At 35.8% G+C, this 22,824-nt stretch overlaps 1 protein-coding gene across 4 annotated transcripts in view; it reads left to right on the top strand.

Annotated features, from left to right (window-relative positions):
• The window catches only part of SBF2 (SET binding factor 2), a 465,129-nt gene that overhangs the window by 352,290 nt on the left and 90,015 nt on the right, over positions 1-22,824 (top strand). For all 4 annotated transcript variants that reach the window (XM_063093054.1, XM_063093057.1, XM_063093056.1 and 1 more), the window contains exon 17: positions 902-970. In XM_063093054.1, the coding sequence (XP_062949124.1) occupies positions 902-970 (69 nt within the window). The remainder of the gene's footprint in view (positions 1-901; positions 971-22,824) is intronic.

Below are 22,824 nucleotides of genomic sequence, written 5' to 3'. Positions count from 1 at the left end.
TGACTATATACAAATATCCACCTAACGTAACGTCCTCAAGGTTCATCCATGTTGTAGCATGTGTCCTTCCTTTTTGAGACTGAATAATGTATCAGTGTGTGTACACACACATACACACCACTTGGGTTGCTTCTACCTTTTGGCTATTGTGAATAACGCCACTATGAACAAGAGTGTACAGATATCGGCTGGTCCTTGTTTTCAGTTTATTTGGGTATATACCCAGAAGTAGAATTGCTGGAACTTATAGTAATTCTAGTTTTCTTTTTCTTTTTCTTTTTCTTTTTTTTTTTTTTGAGGAAATACCATATTGTTTTCTACAGCAGCTGCAACATTTTGCATTCCCACTGAGATTTTCTCACTGTCCTATTCCCCAGTAACATTTCAATCAATATTTTTAACATCAGTGATATTTCTTACCTGATCAATAACAAAATACCCTTTTTATGTAACACTAAGAAAGAAAAAAATACTTCCAATCAATTATAAGATGCATCCCCACCTCAGAGATGTTAAAATGTGAAGGAAAAAAAAAAAACCATGTCTTAGACTCAGTGAAATACAGTAGTTAAATATACTAAAACACTCTCCCAAAAAAATGTTGTGTAAGTTACACAGCTTTAACACAATCTTTGAGCAGGAAGGATAGCTGCTTACTAATCATGTATGAAAACGATATCTTTCTCAGATGTGTTTTTACATCATTTCCAAAAGAATGTGCTTCAGGAACAAAATTTTTTCCCCCAAATCTTACTTAACTATGCTTTAGTGATAATTTGGAATAAAAGCAAAAACCCCACAGGACAGTAATTGTATCCCAGGTTTTGGTTTTCATATGTGAGATATTTGTGATTTCTGGTAAATATCCTAATGATGCTCATTTGTCTTTGTTTTGCTTAAGGATTGTTCAAGTTTAGAAGAGTACAACATTGCTGCAGCGTTACTCCCTTTGACCAGTGCTTTTTATAGGGTAAGTTTCATTGGTCTATATATAAGCTTGTTATGATTTATATAAATATATTGTTCGATTTATCATGGAATTACATGAACCCTGTCTTCTTAGTATACCTAAGACATATCTGTGGTTATATTTATTATAACATTTATGGCATGCTGTATATAGGAAATTTAATATAGAGCACTAAATCATCTCCTAAAATAGCACCCACTCATCCCTGCTCTGTTTCTTTATAGTACTTTATAACATCTGAAATTATGTTATGTATCAACCTACTTATATATTTGTTTTTCCCCTACCACAGAAAATAAATTCCATGAGGCTGGCATATTGTCTGTTTTCTTTGTTGCTATATCCCAGTGCCACTCAGTATTTATTTATTAAATGAATAAATGAATGATGTCAATTGAGGCAGAAATTAGAGTTTAACTTCACTGGCAATTTCTATGAACCTTCTGAGATTTTCTAGAATGTTCAAAGTAATTTTTAAAATTCTGTTGTTTTTACAGTTCTTCTATCCATGCCTTTTCATAAATAGGTTGGTTCTTATGGCAAACAAATCAAGCAAGTTCTCTCTTTTCCTGTGAAGGACTTGTAAAGAATTAGAAAACCACACTCTGAACAATGCATTTAACACATCCTTCTGAAATGTGCAGTAGGAATCAGTAAGACTTGTGACAACAGGCTGACTCATTGTTCAGCCATATGCACAGTCGGCTTCAGGAGGCAATAAGTTAACAAGTTTGGCAAAATTCCATGTTGTTTTTCTGTACTATCGAACTTAATAATACAAACTTGTGTTTTAGGGGTGGCATTGCAGATTTGACTATCTGTTGTTGTCTTGGCTTGGCTTTGTTTGGTTTGGTTTGGAGGTAAATCAGTCAAAGTCCAGTCAGGAGTCAAAAACCACACCAGTAATTTGAATAGTAAATTTAATACAAGGAGTTATTAAATAGTAACAGTAACTAAGAGGTAAAGAGAAGTCTAAAGAATACAGGAATAGAATATAGGTAGCAGTTATTACCTCTAGGGCTCAGGCAGAGTACCCAAGAAGGGACCAAACTTGGAAGAGGGTCCCCAGATCTAGGCTGATTCAGATCTTGTTGGAGAGGTGTTGCTGTGGCCCCTGGATGGCATAGAAGTTCACTGAGGTGCCACAGACAAGGACTGGCAAGAAGGAAACCATCTCCTAGAGTGCTGGCAAGGCTTGCTGGAAAGCCACCCAATAAGAAGCCATTGAAGCTTCTAGGGTGCCAGTGAAACTTGGTAGGAAGCCACCAGCTGGGGTACCACTGAAACTTCATATATACTGAGTGCCTCTGGGTGTGCCACACACCAGTAGCAGGTGCATGCAACAGGATCAAGAAGGAAAAAGCACACCAAAACCAGGAAGAGAAGATACTTCCTACTTCAATGTCCCTTTAGCACCTTTTACTGACAAAGCTGGCAAAGGTGAAATGTTTATAATGTCCAGTTCCATTATCACAAAGTAGGGCAAAGAAGTGTATATTTGGAGGAAAGAGGCACTGCACTGATAATTGACAGAGGGAGTAAAGAGGGTGGATCACATTGATTCTTGGATATTTTCTAAATCTGTATCTTAACAGGAAATTATTTCTGCTGCATAGGGACTTGTTAGTTAGTTCAGGAAGTATATGTAAATTGCATTATCCTGGCCACAAATTGCAGATGAGCCATCCTTATACTGTCCAGCCAGTATAAACTCCTGCGCCTTACTCAGCCTTGCTTCAGACAATGGAGACAGCTGTTTGTTTTGTTTAAATTTACTTTTTAAATATCTTTAATAACATATATTAATGTTTTTTTCAATACAACAAAAGTTTGTTGATCATCTTAACATACAAAGTTACTGTGCCAGGCAACATCATGGGCAGCAACATTAATAAAACATTAACATGACCCTTAGGAGCTTTTATTAATAGTCTTTCTAATACTGCAAATGATTTTTAAAAAATCATACTGGTCCAAAATTCCACCAAGCAAATGTACTCTTTCTTAAATAAAAGTAACACATGCACATTATTAGAAAACTTAGATATTACAGAAAGGTACAAAATGCAAAGGAAGAGCTCCCTTTCCCACCTCCACCCCATTTCCCTGAACAGTTGGTTTCCTTCCTGGGGAGCAGAGTGGTTGTGTAGGGGAGTCATGCATTATTGCCAACATATACAGATAAAATTATCTTTTTGTTTGGTTGGTTGGTTTGGGTTTTTTTGTTTAAAAAAAGGAATCAAACCGTTTATTTTCTCACCTCACTTTTTTCACTTCCTATTACATCTTGGAGATCCTTCCATAATAGCACATATACCTAATTATTTTTAATGAATAATTATATTTTTTCTTTTTAATTAAAAGATATATATACATACTGGCCAGCTGCCAAAAAAAAAAAAAGATGGTGTATATTTACTTACTATTCTCATAAAGCAGGATATTTCATTGGCCCAGATGTAATGTTTATCTTTTAGAGTTAGTGTAAATGTATCCAACATTTTCCACTTATAACATTACCTATCTTAGATCCTTAGGAATTTGTAATGGGATAGCACCACAAATTTAGTTTTTCCCCCCTAGATTGGAAGCTTACAGTTCCTTCTCAATTTTCTCCAGTTTTAACAAGTTAAATGTAATTCATGCTTCTTTAACTATTATAAAGCCTTTCTTGAAGGTGGTGTCTTATCAGTGAGATTTAAATTGTCAGGATTACTTTTACTGTAAAAATAATATAATCTTTTACATACACTTATATTATTTTTATTGTTTATATGATACTTTCATTCCCATTTTAGCAAACATTTATTAGATGTGCCAAGCCGTGTGCTTTTGTCTATTGCAGAGTTATAGATGGTCTGTACCTTCAAGACACATACTAACACCCTTTCATATCCATTCATCATCTATTGACGGTAGAGGAATCATTTCAAAGTTAATGAATAATATTGGGCTATTCTTTTATTTACTTGGGTCTCTTTTGTTTAAAGATCATGTTTATTGAATTAAGAGCCAGAGTACATACTCAGAATGTTTAAAGCAGGGGTTCTTACCTAAATGTTGCTTTCTTAGAAGAAAAAAAAAATAGAAAGTAAAATAAAACTCAATAGAGCAGAAATAGAACCAAAATAGGATATCCCTATATTACTCCTTCTCAACAATAGCATTGAGCAACAATGAAGGCCAGGGCCCCTTCACCGTGAGCCACTGTTTAATGCCTTCTCCTCAGCGACCCAGGTACCTTAGCATCATCCTGTTGTAGTTCTTAATAACCTAGGTATCTGGAGAGTTTCCTGGAATCTGTCAAAATATGACGCATACCTCCCATTACTTCTATAAGGCACATCTGTTGGTTATTCATACTCAAAATGTCTCTCAGGAGAGCTAACACTTTCTCCTTTAGTACCCATTGTAGTTTATGTTTACCCTGGGAGAAAAAATAAATACCTTATTTACCTTAGATTCAAACACCCTGATGTGAAGCCTTCCCAAATTCCAAAGATCTCCCACATGTGCATGGCACTTTCAGGGTTTTGATTAATATAGGTCTTACTTCAGAATAAGAGTATTATTCAGGCAATCATTCTCAGTAGACTCAGATTTCCTCTTCAAAATTCTCACTTTATTCAGCATGTAACAACTTCTTTTCTAGTACCCATCTATTCTGATTTATTTTTTTTAACTAATTTATCAAGGTATAATTTATATACATAAAATTTACACATTTTAAGTGTACACTTCCATGATAAGTTATATTTACACAGTGGTGCAACCATCACCACAGTCTAATTTTAGAACAGTCTGTCACCCCAAAAGGAAACTTCATGCATATTTACAGTCACTCCGCATTCCAAGGCAACCACTAATCTACTTTCTCTATATATAAATTATTTTTTTCTGGATATTTTATATAAATTGAATCATGCCCTATATGTTCTTTTTTGTCTGACTTCTTTCCCTGAGCATAATGGTTTTGAGGTTCACCCGTGTTGTTAGAAGATTTCTTTAGGACTGTTAATTATTAATTAAGAATTTTTCACACCCAGAGTGCTTAGGTCACCTTCTGTGTTCTTTCAAAGTATATCTCATTCAATGCATAATATATAATTAAGCTAATTCTCTTTTAATAAAGACATTAGAAAAAATGCGAGATGTGAAGCAATGATTTCTCAATTTGAAGAAATTTTACGTTTCTGTCTACACGATTTCACAGTTCTTTAATTTCTTTATTGCTAAATTTTAACTTTGGCTTATAAATTCTAAATGAACATCTACTACCTTATCCCACCATAAATAAAATCTTTAGATATTGATATTACTTCCATTTCAAAAGAAAAGGCCCATGGCAAGTAAATTCAGGGTGGTGTGATAGGAAAATGTACAGAGCACTGCCCAAAAAAGTCATTTCTGTAAGCTTAACTTACCTAATCAATCAGAGAGGCAGAAAGTGCACATTAAAGCATGGAGAACCACACTGTTTCTTGAACTGTCTCCTAAGTGGTGATCTTCCTGCCACCACCAGACTCTAGCAGTAATTACTCCCCAACTCCTGCTCCCTAAAATGAGTAAACTAACATCTATTGTGTTTTTCATGTCAAAGCCCGATATTTCTTGTATAAGTCTATTTACCTAATAGAACATGGTAAAAAGGAGTCTCTAGAGGAAGATGATAGGAATAATAATGACAGCTAATATTTATTAAATTCTTATTGTGTACGAGATGCTCCATTTTACTTGCAGTACTTAATCCAGCTCAATGAAGTGTTATTCCCACTTTAAGGTGAAGGAAATAGCCCTTAGAAAGAATCTATACCACTTAGCTGGTAAGTGACAGAGCCAGGACACAAATTCAGTTCTGTCTGATTTCAAAGCTCATGTTCTTTTACTGTAACAGGGTTCTCCTAGTGAGTGACAGTTTATGCAGCATACATATAGGAACTTTTTTTGTCTTTTTGTTTAGAGATATTGAATTGGCATCACTCCTACCCCCCATTTCTCTAGTCATTTTCGCTCATATATCCAGCAAGAATATTTAATTAATCTTTGGCTTGGAGGGGGCAAGTTCAGGAAATGCTGACTAATTGGATGTTATGGTTTAATTAATTGTCACTTTATTATTTATGTCTCCAATTTTCACATATTTCTAATAGAAAGCATACAAAGTGCTCATAATGACACCAAATACACTTTTTTATTCTCTGATGATTTACAAGTTACTTGAATACTGACTTTGTCTTAGTCATTAATATAGATCCTAGTTGTCCTAGTATAGATAAGACAGTTTGTAGGTAATTCTAACTGATGGAATCCAAATAAACCCACTTTCATAGTATTAAGATTGCTGCTAGAAGAAAAATCTAATAGCAATACAAAAAATAGATATTTCATCAGTCATTATTTTTCATTGGTAAATGATGAGAGGTTCCTGAAAATCTACAAAATAGGAAAAGAATTTTGTTTTTCTCATACTTCATGATCTGGATACATTGCATTTGCTACAACAGTTCTCAAAGGATTACATTTTTGGCCAGAAGAAAAGGGGAGAGGAGGAAAGAGAGTGATAAAGGGTTTTTTTTTGGGGGGGGGGGGTCCTGCTGTAAAATCAAACATTAACTTTAGAAATAAGTTAGTCGGCAGAAAAATGTTTCAGAGTGAGGACAGGCATCAACTCTGGCTGAATCCAAATTTGGCCTGGAAAAGATGTGAATGTATTTATTACAACAGATGCCTCCAGCCCAGCAGAATTTTAGAATGGTTGGAGAATTAGTGTCTTGCTTTTATATCCTCCCTTAATTTTCTTCTTGCTTCTCTCACTTTTTCTTTCAAGTTTTGAAGGACTGCTTCTTTTTCCTAGTGCTCTTGGAAAACCTCTGCTTCTGAAAAACTGTTAATTATTATAATTATTTTGGAATTACTGTTCTTTATTAAGATTAGTTTATAGTCACTATTTAAAATAGTGATTTAAGGCAACTATGGGGTAATTTACTCAGAAGTTCTGGAACAGATATTATTATTATTTCAGTGAACAAATAACAGTATTTTAAATTTTGTTAAATTTATTTTTTATTCTTAATTAGTGTTATTATTTAGTAATTTTTTGTTTGTGGAGTATTTTTCTGAACTTTTTTTACTTTTTTCATATGATGGTGAAAGGTTCGGACCTTTTTGTTCATTCTGCAGAAAATGAGGCAGCCTACTAGGACTCTGGTTTTTTCTTTATTCCAAAAAAGATTTAGTACAGTTTAGTTCAGTAGAACTACTGCCATGTCTCAAGTGTTAGGAATGCAAAGGTGAACAAGTCAAAGTCTCTTGCCTTGAGGAACACACACACACACACACACACACACACACACACACACACACACACATAGATTGGTAAAATAAATTACAGCATAAGTTGTAACACAGATCTAAGTACTATATGCAAACATTAATTCCTTGTGAGCCAACGAACACTCCAAAGAAATTGTGATATTTGTACCCATGAAAAACAGGTGGACATTTGTCTTGCACGTAGGGATGAGGTAAAGAGAGGGTAAAAGGTGGGAAGACAAAAATATTATAGGCAGAGAAAACTCCATGAATTATTTACTGGGAATTAAGACTGGAGATGGAGGCAGAAGGAAAAGGTAAGTCTATGGCTAGACTATGAAGGACCATGTTTAAGGAATTTGAATGCTGTTGTGTAAACAGCGATGATTTTGCTTCTAAACTTCCATGATTTTTTAAAAAATATTTAAGTAGATCAGTAGAGCAAATAAGACTTGAAGGAACACGGTTACTTATAAATGTAAAGTTACTTTAGCTACCTTGGTAGAAAAATTTATTTCAACAAAGTCTCTGAGTGTCTCCCTTGTTTAAAACTCTGTACTAGGCATTGTGTGGGTCACAGTGATGCTTAAGACATGGTTTCCGCTATCCAGTAGTTGATTATCTAGTAGGGTAAACAGGCATGAAAATAATTAATAGTAAGCAAAATTGGAAGAAACAAAGTGAAGTGTACCAAGGAGGAGTATGCCAATGATTAAGGAGACTAAACTATTCATTTGTTAAAGTGGGGCAGGTGGCAAGACTTTGCCTTGTTACATTTTTATACAGTTGGTTCTGGTCATGATATACACTCAGAGAGGAACCAGCTGCACATCTTTCTTACCACACTGCCATTTGTAATTCATTTTCAACAGATCACTTCAGCAATCATTTATTGAGTACCTATTATGTATAGTGCTGCAAGGATGGAGGTGGTGATGATGATAGTGACGTTACAGTAAGCATTGCCTGTGTGCTAAGCATTGTGGCTAAACACTGTGTATGCATTAGATCATAATCCTTACAACAACACTATGATTTAGATATTATCATTATCTCTCTTTTACATTCGTGAAAACAGAGTCTAGATAAATTTAATAACCTGCCAAGGTTATACAACTAGTAAATAGGAAAAGGCAAAATTCAAACCTAAGGACTTCCACTTTGGCAATATAGCATATTGGATATTCTGGAACTCCTCTCCCCCCAAATCACTACCAGCAGTAAAACACTAAAAATGTGGGATGAAATACAAATATGTTATTAAGTGCATAACTAAACACACAAAAAAGTAAGAGAAATCTTTAAGGGTGAAAAATGAAAAGGAAGCCAGAATTTAAGGTGGAATGCTAGTGCTAGCAAAAGTTGCAGATAGCCACAGGTTTGGATCCCTGTACCAGCCAGTCAACACCCCCCCCACCACACACACACACACACAAAAGTTGCAGGTAACCTGAAAACATCTAGCAATACCTGCAACCAAGAGCCTTCAGTTTGGGTGGGGAGACAGAAATTTGGAAACATACTTATACTCATAAATTAAAGAAACAATTTCTAAACCACAGTAACTTTCCTGCCTGGATTATTGCCTTCTTACTGGTCTCCCAGCTTTCACCTTTGCCTCTTTGCATTCTGTTATCAACACAGCTGCCAGAGTTAACCTTTTCAAACATAAGTCAAATTATATCATTCCTCTGCTCAAAACCCTCAATTGCTTCTCATTCTACTTTCCTGATTAACTCCTTAATGTTGTCCCTCAATTCTTTCATGTCTTTGCATAAATGTCAATTTCTCAGTGAGACTTATTCTGACAACCCTATTTAAAATTTTACCCATTGCTTTCCAGAACTGTTACTCCCCTGTCCCTGCTTGTGTGTGTGTGTGTATCACATATGTTACCTTATTTATTTATTTTCTGTGTACTTGCCACTGGAATCTAAGCTCCATGAATGCAGGAAGTTTTCATTTGTTCACTGGTGTATCTCCGTCTCCTAGATTGTGCCTGTACATAATCAGTGCTTAATAATGAAAGAAGGAAATGAATAAAATGAAAAAACAAAAATACAGTACAGAAGATCAACAAAGCTAAAGTTGTGTTTTGAAAAGACTAATAACTAGACTACACACTCTAGCTTTTTTGAATTCCGTAACCCATTTCTTTAACCACTGCACAGTAGACAGCTTCCTTTTGCCTTCACAAAGCTTACCATCTACTGAGTGGACAGTAGAGTTAGACTCTTGGGACTTAATAGCTCTGTTACCTTGGACATGTTGTTTTACTTCTCTGTGCAACAGTTTCTTTAACTATAAATAAGGATGACAATAGTATCTACCTGGTAGGGTTATTATGAGGATTAAATGTGATAGCACATGTAAAGTGCTTACTGCCCAGCACATAAGCCTTCAGTAAATGTTAATGACTGCTGCTGATGTTTTTGTTGCTATTACAACTTGTTCTTCTCTTCCTTTTGTCAAGCTTAGCTCAATTCCCCCACAGAATGCTATGAATATGGTAAAAGCCCATCAGACGTCTTATAGGTGGACATACTAGTTATCTAGCATAAGAATCAACACTCAAACCAACTGTCCAATTAATTCTTATCAGCTCTGTGCTGAGTTGTTGTTGTTGTTGTTGTTTATTTTTATTTAAAGTACAGGTTTCAGTTTTTGTTTTTGGCAGCTGGCCAGTACGGGGAGCCGAACCCTTGACCTTGGTGTTACACACCACGCTCTAACCAACTGAGCTAACCAGCGAGCTCTGTGCTGAGTTTTGATGGTAATGAGAGATAAGTAATGGATGAGGGAGAGTAGTAGAAGAATGGAGGACATGATTTGTGAAGTGCTTTTGGGTCAAGAGAACTTTGGGATAACCCTCCAGTGACTCTATAAGAAAAGCCCTTCCTACCCCTCCCTAACTCATACACACACACCACTCCACTTAAAAGACTGTGTACTCCCTACTAAAAGGTCATATGCTTGTAATTTGAACTGAAAACAAAATACTAACTCCCCAAAGGCATCGTGGCAAATATATGTGTTTAGAAGCGGGTTGTCACTAAACGTTTGACACTTGGGTGTGGAAAGGAATCTAAAAGATCTAGTCAGGACTGCTCTCTATTATTCTTATCCTCTTCAAAAAGATTACAAACTCATATGAAAGAAGCCAGAAAAGTAAGTAAATGGTTGAAGTAGAAACTGTACAGAGCTAGAGAATGCTTGCTCCACTTTAAAGGAACATCTGTTATTGAGTTCCAGGCATTTGTTGTCAGTCAAAAACGTGCACACAGTGTTGCCAGGTCTTCCACTTTTCAAAAGATGACAGAAATCCACTTTTAAAAGTTTTCCTAATTGATTACGAATAAAAGAACTACAGGCAGCCAGTTTGTAGCTTGGACTTCTGTGTGGATCTGTCCAGAAAACAATAAAAATTGCAGAATTTTAACCTAAAAGATAGCTCCAGCTAAAAATATAAATTTGTGAGGCTTCGACAGAGAGATAATTACTAAACCCTGTTGGGAAAAAAGAAAAGAACAAGGGTCAGAAACTTGGAAAAATCTATGGAATGACACATGGAAGAAAAGCTAAAGAATGAAACAGCACAAGACAATCACATGGAGGAGATTGAGAAAAGCTGCAAAATACCTACTTTGGAATGGAAGTTAAAAGAAAGCTGCTAATTTGAGCAGTCTTTTAATAGATTATGTAGTGCCATTAAAAATCAACTGATCATTTATTTTGCAAGAAAACAGAAGAAAGGAAATATAATTATGACTGAAGCCACACTCTTAATTTATTCTGCAGTAGCATGGAATTTGATTTATTCTGTTGGCCCCTCCAGTATATTTTTTAGAAGATTATGACACCTCCTACAGACAGATAAAAGAGCTGTGTGCTTTACAAAGGGAACAGTGCCCTCTCCTCCCTAATTCTGAGCCTGTAGGAGGTGGGGGCAAAAGTAGCAGTGAAGAGAGGACACATCCTATCTGCTAGTAAGTCACACTGTTAGACAGACAGGGACAAGGCTGAAGAGGCTGTCTTTGTCCTGTGTGGGTTTAATTCTATTCTGATTCTACCTCAGCCTTAGTACACCAGGCATCCTGGATCCTGTTGCAGGAGGATTCCAGGGCAGTCAAATAATTCCTGACATACGCATTTACAAATAACATTTTTACAGCAGAATAACTTAATCAAAACATGAACATTTTGATTGGATATTATTGTCTTCTGGAAAAAAAGTGAACTTCTCCCAAAAGTATACCTCTTCTTACTTTGCTATCACCATGTACAGAATACCATATAGAATGTTTATGTCTCCACAAACTTCAAAAGGGACTAATGAGCCTTAATGTCCACTGTGGATTTTCTCAGAACCAGTAAGATCTCTGCTATTTCTACCCATTGTCCCACATATTGTAAAACTTGAAGAAGAAAAAAAAAAGATTGTGAAATAAACAGAACTAGACTAGACAGGGTTTTTTTATTCACGGGCAACACAAAGGTTGGAAGAAAATATTTTTAAATTTCTAAATAACGCAATTAAAAGTTCCTGAACCACTCAGGAGTATTGACGTCATGTTCTTTAATAGGAATTACCTACACTATTTGAATGTCTAGATCCCAGAAAGCTTTGATTTATGGATTTACCACTTTCAGGTATTTCCACAAAATGTTCAGAATGTGTTTACATGATTGAATGTGTAATTTATTTTGTTGGGTTTTTCTTTCCCAGAACATTACCTTCAACAATTGGAGAAAAGTGGCTAATTCTTGACTTAGCTTAGAAAACACATGGGAGAATCTAAGTAGAAAATCAGAAACTGGGCACAGACTGCAGTGCCTTCCATAAGACTTGAGCAGATAGGGTCCCTTCCTGGCCAGGGTTCTGGTCAGCTCAGATATTTAGTGCCCCCTCAGCTCTGGGATAAATGCTTGGCTTCTCTTCTGCTGTCCTCTAGGAAAAACAAAATCTGCAACCTTGGAATAAGGAGCAACTATGCCACCAAAACTATAGGAGGAAAATGCAGAGTTAGAGTCAACTTCCAACGGAGAAGGGCAGTGAGAAAGCTAATGCAATATAACAGGAATTCCTAACCCCAACCCACTTCCTTTTTGTGTCTTTTATATATATTGAACTTACAAGAAAGATTTCATTTGAGTAAAAGCTAAAACTATGATTTTAAAAAAAGTGTGAAACCCATTCCCATCTTTAAATGATCAAAGACTCAAAAACTAAGGTTCAGACTATTGGCTCTCCATTCTTTGTTTTATGGTATCCAGCACAAAGCATGTCACAAAAAAAGTTTGTTAAACTGAGTATCCAACTTCAAGAGTCCAGGTCTCCCGATTCCAGATCAATTTTGCTCTATATGAGCTCTAACCCTTTGACCTGGATCAATAACTGCCAACTGTGCTGCACATTAGAATCACCAGGAGTGCTTTTAAAGACAACAGATGCAAAGCCCCCATCAAAGGGCAGTTGAAAACGAAATCTCTGGGGCTGAGGCCTGGACATCAGTGTCTTAAAAGTTCCACAGTTGTTGATTTCAGAAGTATTTGAGGGTCTTGAAACCCTGAAAGTCTGTCATTCACTTTTGTGCAAATGTTAATGATATCTAATATAACTTAATGACATATTTCACCAGTAAACACTGGTTGTAAAGACACTCTTCAGGCTGGAAGGAAAAATACTTGGAGACTTTAGAGTCTGAAAAATAACTTACTACCTTTATCTTTCAAGACTGTAAATTTATGATTCAAAAAGGTAGGTTAATGGAAAATGAAGGATATTTATTTTAATTCATTGCACCTATTGATTTAAATTTTAAAGTGTTTATTCATCTCTTTCTTTTTGTTCAGAACCCTTTGGTAGGCTAAATGAGGAAGCTCAACATTGAGGATCTACCCTCTGCCTTTGAGTAACTTGTGATTTATTATTTGAGTTAGGAAAAATAACTCATAAAATACAACAATACTAATAATTGATTGAATACTTCCTGGGTGCCAGATGCTGTACTAAGCACTTCACATATACCATTGCCATTTAATCCTCACAATCATAAACTTGAGCGGTAGTCTGTATTCAAAACCTGTTCTCTTAACCATAGTCAATCCATAGGTTAATGAAAGATAATAAAATGGTTGCTTTAAAGTCACTAAGTTTTGGCTATTATTTTTACATAGCAGTAGATAATAGAAATACTGGTATGTAGTAAGTGCTATGGAAGTGTTAGCTAATATTGTTATCATTATGTAGCTCTTTGATGCCAGGTTGTGAAGTCCAGACATAATCAATAGGGAGCTACTGTAGATGCTTGGGCAAGGGAAACAACATGAATTAAGCACTGTTTTATTAACTTTGCAATGTAGTATGGCTTAAAAGAAATGTTGGTTAGTGCAAGTGGAGATATGAGGATACTTCAAAAAGTTTGCAGAAAAATGAAATTCAAAAATCATGCAAATCTTTCCATGGACTTTTTGAAGACCCCCTCATATTTTCAAGCACTGTATTAGTAGTTTCAAAAAAAAACAGAACCATGTATGGAAGTGCTAATCAATGGTCCCATGCTAAAATATATTACATATTACAATATCTGCTGAAGTTATGCAATTGTATTCCTTCTGTAATTTAGGCTATTGTGTCACCATGGAAAATTCTTCTCTTTCCTCCTGGTTACAGTTAAAATTTTACTGGCTTTATCCTGATGCCTATGAATTTTGTAGGAAATTTTCTATAAAATAACAACAAAAGTACTAATTCAAAATTCTCAAGGTTAATAAATAATGAAGGTGTTTGTTTTCATTCAGGCAAGCCCTAGAGTACTTTTCCTGAAATGTTCTCTGGCTGGCATTTCCATTTTTGCTGTCTCTCAAGTTAAAGAGAGAGAAATTTGTCTTGGACTGAATTTTTGTCTATTTACTAGGCAATTGATTTCCCAATTGCATGTGTGATGACTTGACTCATTATGTTGTAAAGATCTGTGGTGTTAAAAGAAAAGCTGTGGGAAAACAACACATTTTTGCTTTATTGTCTTTCTTAACAAAAACAAGTTCATTTGTTTAATTGGGGGAGGTGGGGAGAGTTGTAGAGACTATACTTGGCCAAAGCTAAAATCTGTTCTTTTCCATCCAAGAAAGTTAACTGAAGCTGACATGACTTCTGGGAAGTGCATTGCAGCTGACATCTGGGCATGTCCCATGCCAAAATGTTATCATGAGAAATCAGTCCAACAGGAGTGCAATTTGTATCCTCTAAAAGGATTGAGTAAAAAAAACTATCTGGACACTATCTCCTTATTTGGAATTAACGAACTTTAAATTTTACAGCATAACTCTCTCTGTAGTTATGGGAGATGGGATGTTGTGTAACAGTTAGTGGTTACTTTTTCTTCCTAAAACAACTATATGTTCTGTTTCAGTAGCTTCATCCCAGTGTTTTAAACATTGTAAGTGACAGTATATTTTAGAATTACTACCCACCAGCCCCTAGCAGAGTGCTAAATACATTTTTGGTGCTGTGAAAAATGTTCATGGTATAGTGTAATTTATCCTTTGGTGTTAGTGCTGTGCACAGAGCTTTCTGTTCAAATGCACATCTTATCTTATTTAGTCATTGCTTCAATTCATTTATATCTTTTATCTGTCATCCTATTTTCCTTCTTGGTCTTGAAAAAATGAAATTCTATGTCCAAAAATGCTTTAGGAATGCTTACTATGCTATAAAAAGATGAAGGAGCATTATTAGTATTTTTATGTTTATGACTGGCGTCTGTATAGTCTTAAAACTACCATTGACCTCAGATCTTTTTGTTTTCTGTGGTAACAACTTGCCAAAGGCTTCTATAGGCAGTAAAAGGAATGCATCTCTGAGGATGGATATAAATTACAGATATTGCCTATTCTTTCTACTTAAATTTGAAAATCATACTTCTTGCAATCCAAGCCACTGATAAAAATGTAGAAAAGGGTAGAATTTTGTAGCAGGCCACTTGACACTTCCTTTTAGGGTAGCATCAGTCTATTCAGTCATTAGACGTGGAAAATATGACAGAAAAGGTAATTTGGAATCAAATCTCAGAATGCCTAGAATGTTAAGGAATTTAGACTAATATTTTTCTCTAGTCACTGTATAACACCATACTCTTGAACTGGGCAGTGACATGATTGTGTTTCAGAAACTTACGACAGTATAGAAGATGCTTAGGAGAATTGAGAGGTTAGAACAACATAGGCCACTTACTAGGCTAGCATAACAAAGGTTTTGATGAGAGTACTTCTGGAGAGAGCCACATAAAGAGGTAGCAAGGGTTACAAACCAAATGCCTACAGAGGCCAAACAAATAATGCAAATCAGTTAAACAGGCCAAATGAAGAGCACGTGTCCCCTCTAAAGGGCAGCCACTGTTCAGCTCAAGTGGTTGTTTTCATGCAGGAATGCAGGAACATTGTTACCACATTTTTCAATTTTTCAAGAGACACTGAAAACATAAATTTTATGTAAAATTGATTTACTTTTAAATGTTGGCTTCATTCTTAAAAAACCCTAGACAGCCAAAACAGAATACATCTGCAGCCAGATGCAGCTAATAGTATGCCAGCTTTACAACCTCTAGCTTTTAGTTTCTGGCTGTCAATTTTTTTGTTGTTTCAGCTGAGGATGGCTGTAGGATAGGGTATACTTATATTTAGGGAAGAATAAACAAGGACCATGATCATTTCCCAGCTTCTTTCTGTTCAAGGGGTGGAGTGGTGAAGATTATGAATATGACAGAGTTTTTATTTTATTTTATTTTATTGAGGAGAGGTAATTATTTTATTTACTTATTTTCATGATAATTACTATATTTATCATTACACAATGTAATCATGGCTCTGTACCAATTTCTTGGTAACGTGCCTCCCCCTTCTACTCCACCTCCCCCTTTCCCATCTCTGGTGGCCTCAATTCCATTTTCTCCTCTTGAAAGTTCAACTAATTATTGAGATTGTTGTATCTTTCTTTCCTTTTTGTTTATTTGGTTTTTTAGTTTTGTTTTTTTTTCAGCTTCCACTTATGAATGAGGGGCATATTTCTCTTTCTATGCCTGGCTTATTTCTCTTAACATAATTTTCTCTAAGTTCATCCATGTTGCTGCAAATGGCAGAATTTCATTCCTTTTTATGTCAGAGTAGTATTCATTGTGTATATATACCACATTTTCCTTATCCAGTCATCCACTGATGTACATTTAGGTAAATAGAGTTGCAATAAACATGGGAGTACAGGTATCCCTTTGACATGATGATTTCCATTCCTTTGAGTATACACCCAGCAGTGAGATTGCTGGATTGTATGGTAGTTCTATCTGTAGTTGTCTGAGGAAGCTCTGTACTGTTTTCCATAACAGCTGCGCTAATTTACAGTCCCACCAACAGCAGTGTAGGAGGGTTCCCCTTACTCCGCATCCTCACCAGCATTTATTATTATTCTCTTTTTGATAATGGCTAGTCTAATTGGTGTGAGATGATATCTCTGTCAGGTTTTGATTTGCATTTCCCTGATACTTAGTGATGTTGAGCATTTTTTCATGTGTTTGTTGGCTGTTTGTATTTGTTCCTTTGAGAAATGCCTATTCAGCTCCTTTGCCCATTTTTTAATTGGGTTACTTGTTTTTTTACTGTTCAGTTGTTTGAGTTCCTTGTATATTGTGGATATATAAGGAGAGCCACATAGAGATTGGATGCATAGTTTGCAAATATTTTCTCCCATTCTGTAGGTTGTCTTTTTGCTCTGTTAACTGTTTGTTTTGCTGTGCAGAAGCTTCTTAGTTTGATATAATCCCATTTGTTTATCTTTTTATTCTGTTGCCTATGCTTTAGGGTTCTTATTCATGAAGTCTTTGCCCAGTCCTACTTCCTGAAGTGTTTCTCCTATGTTTCGTTTTAGTAGTTTTATAGTTTCAGATCTTATATATGTCTTTAATCCATTTTGAGTTGATTTTGGCATATGGCAAGAGGCACAGGGCTAGTTTCATTCTACATATGGATGTCCAATTTTCCCAGCACCGCTTATTGAAGAGGCAGTCTGTTCCCCAATGTATGCTCCTGCTGCCCTTATCAAATATCAGTTGGCTGTAAGTATGTGGGGTTTTTTCTGGGTTCTCTATTCTGTTCCATTTGTCCCAGTGTCTGTTTTTATGTCAGTACCATGCTGTTTGGGTTACTATAGCATTGTAGTATAATTTTAAGTCAGGTGGAGTAATGCCTGTGAATTCCAACTGTGTGGTAGAGTAGGGAAAAGGCCTAATTTGGGGCCAGAAAGGTCTGGATTTGAACTTTGGCTCATCCCGAGATCTAACAAATATTTAACCATGCAAGCTTTTATTTTTCTTCTGCAAAATGGAGATAACTAAAGATGAAATGAGGTGATGCATATAAAGCACCTAGCATAGTGCCTGTCATATAGTAAGTGCACAGTGAATATCTGTTGAATGAAAAACAGGATATGAATTCAACTGCCACATCTGCTTCATAATCACTGGATATATATTGAAGAATAAGAGAGACAAAGCCCCTGTGCTCACAGAGCTTAGTCAAGGTCCTACAGCTGGTAAATGGCAAAGCCCATGTTGACTCAGTCAATGTTCATAAGTACTATTCTATACTGCCTTCTTATTAGCATTATATCCTTTCCCATCAACTACATGCAGTCCCAGCTGGAGCTGGAAGCAAAAGTCTTCCACTTAGTAACACTTACTCCAGGGAAGATGTGTAAGGAAAACCTTAATATGTTTACTTTTTACTTAGCTTCATTTGTGTTATTCATTTTCTACACTACAGCTGTGACAGCAGCAAAAATTAGTGCCCTTCACAATGGTCTAAGCATTCTGAACCCAGACCAACATTGGAAGAGAATTATCTTTGTCCAGAAGTAAGCTCAGCCAGCTCCTGTTATGGTCTTCTATCATTTTTTCTTGCTCTTCCATCTCCTTGGAGCCCCTGAAGGTTTTGATCTGCTGCTCTAGAAGTCACAGGATGTACTTGATTATGTTGGTTTTCAGAAGATCTTAATATTTTCATTTATGGCAAGTACTCTCTGACCTTAGGATAGGAATTAGACAACTTTTGGTGAGGTGCAGGCTGATTACATAATTGAGAAAAGAATGGAAAATGCAAAACTCATGACTCTCTTTGTGAGTAGCAAAAGCGAAGATTTTGTTAACTACGTGAGCCTAAAGAGAAGTTTATGAATAAATTATTCTTCTAGTCTAATTTTGCTTAGGTAGCACTGTTTCCTTCATATTAGTCAGCATTGTTAGCATTTTTGAGAAGTCATAGACTTGATGGGAGCTTGTGGAGGAGCTGCTGGATTACAGAAGAAGTTATTGCAGCAGAAAATAAATTATGTGGTGCTATAAATACTTGACTGAGTGACTCAGCAAATTCCCTTTATGTCCAAGTGCAAACATTTTGTACCTTACTCATGAGATCTGTTTTTAATATCTGCAGCTTTGCAGTTGTCCCTGTTTGTCACTGATAGATTTTTACATGATATGAGAGACATAAAGATAAAGAGAGACCACTTTCAGAGGGAGGTTTAAGTGTTAGGAAACTGAAAGCAGGGGGAACCCTCAGTCATAGGAGTGCTTCAGTATTGATGGCAGGGGATTACCAGGAAGAAGTCAATGAACCATCTAGAATGACTGGGAGAAATTATCTGCCTTTGTTACTCTCTTAGGTGACATTTTCAGCTAGTAAAATTAGAATTAGAATTGTAATCTTAGAAGCAAATCTCTGAAAAATTTATAATTAACCTTTTAGAAATCAGCAAGCATCTTGTGTACCTCTAATACCTAAATTTAAGGTACTTTAACCGGACATTTGAGTTGATGCCAGGATTTGCAAGACATGGTCTCTGCCCTCAGAGGCTATTAGGAGACAGACTGTATGTGCACAAATTTTAAAATTTTTATGTTTAATTGATTAATAGTTTAGTATTTAGTTTTTAAAACCTACCTAATTAATTTTGGCATTTTAATAAATATTTATTATCGTTTCTTAATGAATGTGTAAAAATAGGAACTGATTTCCTATAATACATTTTCTTATAAAACAGTAGAGTATTACTTATTTTTAAAAACCTCTGTACCTTGATTATTTTTGTTGTAATACTAATATTATTACATTTTACCACATTAGCAACTAAAGTCTGTCAAATGCTGTTCTATCTTATATAATCCTGAGGAAGGTTCTAACATGGTATTTAGCACATTCTTGAGCAAAAATAGTCCTATATATAATATAAAATACAATGAAATAATTGTTAAAGAAATATAAACAAAGTTCTATATGACATAGTGTGTTTAGCCTGCCCAGGCTACCATTACAAAATACCACACACTGGGTCACTTACACAACAGAAATTTATTTTCTCACAGTTCTGGAGGCTAGAAGTCTAAGATTAAATTTCCAGCCAATTTGGTTTCTGGTGAAGGCTCTTTCTGGCTTACAAATGGCCGTTGTATTGCTATGTCCTCACATGGCCTTTCTTAGCAAGTTCTACCTTGTCTAAGGACACTAATCCTATTGGATCAGGGCCCCACCCTTATGACCTCATTTAACCTTAATACTTCCTTACTCTAAATATAGCCACACTGTAGTTAGGCTTCAACATATGAATTTGAGGTGGACACAAATATTCAGTCCATAACAGATAGGAAATAAAGAGGGAGCAGCCAGGGAAGGCATTTTGAAAGAGGTAGCATTTGAATAGGACCTTGGAAAATGGGAACGGTTTTAACCATTGGAAATTGGAAGGAGGGATTCTGAGTGGGAGAAACAGCTTGACCAGTGCCATGGTAGTGAGGAAGCAGAGAATATATTCAGCACACAGAGCATTCAGCTCACCTACAGTATAACATCTATATGAGTGAATAGTACTCAGGAAGTTGAGAAAGGAAGAATGTGACCAGATTATAAAACATCAGTTTCTGGTTTTAGCACTGTTTTAACTTGCTGTTATGTCCTTTACTTCTGTCTATCACAGCATCCGCGTGTGTCAGTGAAAAAATTTAACTGTCTCTGAGAATTTTTCTGACTCAGTGAGTCTGTACTTCAGAACAAATGATTTAAGTTTAACAAGTGCTGTGTTTGTGTGTGCCTGCATACGTTCACTTTTGTGCTCTTGTACCAGCATATATTCAACTTCTGCAAGTCTTTGATGATAGAAAAGTCTACTGCCACTTACATAAATTGCATTTGAACTCCTCCCACCCCTTTATGAATTGAGAACTTTGTTCAGCATATTTCAAGAACCCAAACTGGACCTTTCAGAGAGGGTTGACCAGGCAAATTGGGAAAATATATGGCTTTCCTCACCTTGTTTCATGCCCTTTGCCAACTTCACTGACAGTTATTTTCTCCTGCTTTTGAGCTCTAATTCCCTCAGAACTGCTCTTTCTACCCTGTTATGGAAAGTCAGTCTCAAAGCCTTCTTTTATATTCAATTATAGACAAATGAGTAAGTGTATCCCTACACTTGCAGTAATATTTGCTTTTTAGTAGGAACAAGGCATTAAACTATATGAATGAAACACGAATAGTAAACTTCTAGACATTTAATAAATAAAAGAGTTGGGGAGTAGAAGAGAGGTGGATTTTGTGGTGTTCCCAAAGGCCTAAGAAGTGAGAAATGATCTCCTCAAGCTTAAAAACCATCTTCAGTCCTAGAACAATTTAATGTAGTTTTATATCTATTTATTTTTAGCACTGGACCTGTCCTGGTTATTTTTAGCTAGATATTGCTGTTTAATTATTTTCTAGAATGCTACGCATAATTATTGGCTTACCCATGCAAACAGCTGCATAACTTTGACCCAGTCTATATGATTCAATAGATAATTTTTCCTCCTGGGAAATGGCTACTAGGTAAACAGCTTGCCATTTTAGAGGCTCAGCTTTAATGAGCCTTTCCAAAATAAATAAGAAGCAGTAGAATTAAAGTTGAAGAACATTGTTTTTCTCAAAAACAGGAATATTTCTTCTCAAGAAGTAAATTTTCTTCCCCTACTATATATAGTCATCTTATAATACTAAGTTTCTCTTCTCAAAAATAGGTTGGTCTACTTCTATCAGTTGTACACGCAAGTCAAGAAGGTTTTATCTTCATAACGATTTAAGCTAGGAGCTTAGGTGACTCATCTGAGAATATTCATAAGTTAGACACTTTTCAAGGCGCAACCCCAGTGTTTACTGCTCTGTGGCCTTCATTTTGCATAGGCACCACTTCAGTGAATGACATTGGCTGTCCGTTCCTCATTCTGTGAAGACTGACCACAGCTTCAAAATAAAACCCTTAGAAAATATAAGCACTGACGTAACAGTCACAGTTTCAATGCACCAATGGTTCACTGTACTGTGGACGCAACCTACAATTTGAGTCTTTATTTGGTCATTGACAAGAGTCTTAAGTTTTTGAGTCAAAACATCACTGAAATTTGGGCCCCAACATGTTATTATTGTTTATAGGAAATGCTTTTAAGACTTTGCTTCTTCTAACTTTGCTAACAAATTTTTTCCTTTTTTTTTTTTTCTTTCTTTCTTTGGTCTCTGGAAAAGTTAAGTACATGGAGACTAAGGGAGAAAGAGATGTGTTACAAAATTGTAATTCAGTAGTACTGTGGTTTGTGCTTTCACCTAGGAAGAAATAGAAAATAGTATAAGGAATAAGTTTATTTTTCTTAGATTCACTGTTACTTACTTGGTAATAAAAATTCAAGTTTAAAAAAAAATCACTTAAAATCAGAGCTTGCTAATCGTGTTTTTCCTCTAGATTCCTCAGATTCTCACTGTCATTAGAATAGTCTCTAAAATAGTGATAACATTATCCAAATTTAATCAGAGGGCTTAAACTCTAAAGTTTAATCACACAAGGAAAGAAAGAAATGTGCTCTTCCAGGGGATTTGCCTTTTTTTTTTTAATCCTAATATAGTAGTGACCTATTAAATGCAGGACATTTGGAGCTAGACAGTTATGGCCAATTTTCTAAGTACCTGCCTGCCTTGCTGTCCATGCAGATTCCTTGAACTGATTACTGTTCCTCCACCCAGGCAGGTGCTTCTATTTTCCAGAGATATCCGTGACTTCCCACCTGGGCTTTCTGCTGTTATACTATGACTCGGTACAAGTATCCCACTATCTCCTTGAGCCCCTGGATGCTGCTACTATTTACTAAATACATATTAAGTGGCATGTGCTGATTGTGTTACATATTGGATATTCCTACCTTCATAGGACAGAGCTACCCTGAAGTGAAGTTAGCACAGTACTCGATAATCTTATAACTTTGCTTCCATAATGTTCCATAATGTACCTTCTGAGTTATCAGACTGTGGTGAATGATTACAAGCATCATTTATGACTGTGAGCTAGTGTATGAGAGAGAGAGATATATGTATTTGTGTATGTTTTGTTTCGGTTTGCTTTGTTTTTGGTGGCTGGCCAGTACAGGGATTGAACTCTGCACCATGGTGTCATCAGCAACTTGTTCTAACCAACTAAGCAAACCAAC

The sequence above is a fragment of the Cynocephalus volans genome, chromosome 4, assembly GCF_027409185.1.
Source record: "Cynocephalus volans isolate mCynVol1 chromosome 4, mCynVol1.pri, whole genome shotgun sequence".
NCBI classification, from domain to species: Eukaryota; Metazoa; Chordata; class Mammalia; order Dermoptera; family Cynocephalidae; genus Cynocephalus; species Cynocephalus volans.
Note: the sequence above shows the minus strand (reverse complement) of the source record. Positions and strands in the feature narration are given on the sequence as shown.